The 2866-nt window shown below is 38.8% G+C and overlaps 1 protein-coding gene across 1 annotated transcript; it reads left to right on the top strand.

The window, feature by feature from the left end:
* Window positions 1–1717: 1717 nt before the first annotated feature.
* Window positions 1718–2233, top strand: LOC122643450 (probable calcium-binding protein CML41). The gene has a single exon (XM_043837068.1). It carries the CDS (start codon window positions 1718–1720, stop codon window positions 2231–2233), a length of 516 nt encoding a protein of 171 aa, XP_043693003.1.
* The last annotated feature ends 633 nt before the right edge of the window (window positions 2234–2866 follow it).

The raw sequence follows: 2866 nt of genomic DNA, 5'->3' as shown, positions 1-2866 counted from the left end.
GGGATTTCACGGCTCAAAGGTTGAAGATGAAGTTTGGAAATGGAGGATAGGGCAAGCCATTCTCCCCTTCCCTTGTTATTTTGGCTTTTTATCAAAAGGGTAAATGGATCATCTCACAATGGCCAAGGGTTAATTTAGGTATTATAAAAAATCCAACTACACCACGTCAACACATAACAGACAGATGCTAATGACAAGAGAGGAATTAATAATTTTTTGAAAACTATAGGGGAATCGAATGTAAGGTGGGAAAAACAAGGGGAGGAACGTGTAATTAGGGCAAAGTACAAGGGAGGGGGACGCAATTTTTCCTTTTTCTTATATCTAAAGTTGCTATTTGGTTTTGCAATATAGAGAGAATGACCAACTAACCATAGATATGTATCTAACGCTTCTTTTCAATTCTTATAAATTTGATTGATTGATTAAAAAAAAATTCACTATAATAATGGATCGAAGAAAGATTTGCCCAACAGCAACTGTAATAGCTACATTGTGGATGGAAAGGCCAAAAGTGACAGTGTGATTTTGACCATCTCTTCGGGTGTTCATGTTTTTTTTTTTTTTTCCCCTTAACTTTTCATGTTGAACACGCAGTGCACATGGTAGTGTCTATGTGTTGGTTGTCATTGTTGTCAACATAGTGCACGTGTGTTGCTTTTGTGAACACAGTGCATCTTGTTTCAGTACAGGGATGGTGGCAGTCCATGGTAGTTAGAAAGGTCAGTCAAGTACAGTTAACACTCTAGATGAGTTGTCAGACATCTAGCACAGTGACTAGAAAGCATTCCTAGCATTCCTAGCAGTTCTGACTGTATTTACAATGGCAGTGACACCATTACAGGGAAACTGTAAAGTTTGGGCCGATTCTAAAGTCATTTAGCTAGTGAAACCCTACCAAGGGAAATTTTGTCATTTTAGGGTAGCTTTTCCGAATCTCTCCGGGTAGAGGTTCCACTTTGTTAGGTTCAAGGTTAGGAGAGGCTCTCCAATCAAAATCAGGCCTCACACACCACCACACAACATTTCAAAATAAAGTATCATCGTCGTAGACTAAGCTAGCTCAAGTATCTCTATTCACAAATTCCTTTAAGTTTCCTTAGATCTCACTAGGTACACTTATTGTTATCATTATATGATCATAGACTCATAGGTATACTGCCACTATCTCAGCAGAAACAGTGGTTTATGCTTCTCTAGCTCCTAAGCATGGATGCAGTTAATTCTTCCATGTTTAGTGAGTAAATTAGACATATAATGTTGTTTATTAATTAGTTAATGTTATAGTGTTACCTATAATCAAAATTTTAGGAATGTGGATTCAAGAATGTTCATCATCACTCAAATCTGGAACCCAACCCATGCATAGACCTTTGGGATTGTTGGGCGAATATGACAATAATTTGGGAACTTTTGATGAAAAACCAGTCCCTTTTTTAAACTCTGGATATTTATTCTTTCTCACACTGAAAATTATTTGTCTTTAAGCAACACTCCAATGAATGTTTATCTAGGCAAATATTCCAACAATTCAATAATTTAGCAACTTTTAACTACAACCAGTCCTTTTTAAGCTCTAGAATCTGATTCTTTCTTTTTAACTTACCATGAAGTCCCTATATAAGGCTCTTTGCATGTTCTTTCGTTTCCATCACAACAAAGAGCAAGAGGCAACAAGAAGCAACAAACACTACTCTCGACGTTCCTAGCTACTCTAATGGCAACTGCTGTTGTTTCCAAGGCAACATTATCCAAATGCTTCTCCAACAAGAGCTTCGTGCTAAGTGTCCACCGCCTTCAGCATTCCAAAAAACAATCAAGAAATGATGAACTCCAACAAATATTTCATTACTTGGATGCTAATGGTAATGGGAAAATCGAAGGATCTGAACTCAGATCCTACCTTGCCTCCAAAAAGGAGTTCATGTCACCTGAGGAGGTTCAAGCTGTGACCAATGAACTCGATGCAGCAGGCGGCGACAGTTTGATGCTCAGCTTTGATGATTTTGCAATGTTGATGGAGCGTGAAGGTGGGGATGATGATCTGAAAAGAGGCTTTCAGATGTTCACTGGGAAGAGGTCTGGGTCCATTACATCAGACGATTTGCAGAGGATATTCAATTGCCTTGGAAACAAAATGTCAAATGAAGAGTGCAAGAGCATCATAAAGGCATTCGACCTCAACGGCGATGGTGTGATTGATTTCGCTGAGTTCCAGCAAATGATGGCTTAGTCGTATCAGTGTTTGGACCTGTTCTATGTGTGTGTGTGTGGCAAATAAGCAATTTAATAAAAATAATGGGCTTTCCCCTGTTTAGTTGTTCAGAAAGATGCAATGCCAGTTGGGGTTAGGCACTAGGACTGTAAGACCGGTGTGTACCACATAATTAATAATTATGAACAGGTTACCTATGTACAAAGTATGAAGTTCAAGCTTGGTTATGTTTTTTTTTTGGTTTTAATTTATCAATATATCGAATTTATTGAGAAAGAAAAAGAATAATTACAACCAAAGGCCAGCAGCCCTAGAGCTTCTCGAGGGTATTCCTGAGAGAAGCACCCCTACCCAAGTCACAAATGGTTATTGGAATCTAGAACGTCCAATCCAACCAATAATAGGAGTGTGGCGCTAACTGATAGCGGCATATTAGGAATGGGATTAGTCAATCCCCATATGATGGATAATCCCCTTATGTAACTGGATCCTTGATTCCGGGTCGATTGGGGCAGACGTGAGTGTGGCCCGGTGGGCTTTTATTCATCGGACCATCCCTGACAATAGTGACATGGTGTGACATCATTGGGTGGCTATATTTAGGTATATCAACATTAAATCACAAAATTTACCTCCATTGAAAGAAAAAAA

Source organism: Telopea speciosissima, chromosome 10 (assembly GCF_018873765.1).
Source record: "Telopea speciosissima isolate NSW1024214 ecotype Mountain lineage chromosome 10, Tspe_v1, whole genome shotgun sequence".
In the NCBI taxonomy this organism is placed as follows: Eukaryota; Viridiplantae; Streptophyta; class Magnoliopsida; order Proteales; family Proteaceae; genus Telopea; species Telopea speciosissima.
Note: the sequence above shows the minus strand (reverse complement) of the source record. Positions and strands in the feature narration are given on the sequence as shown.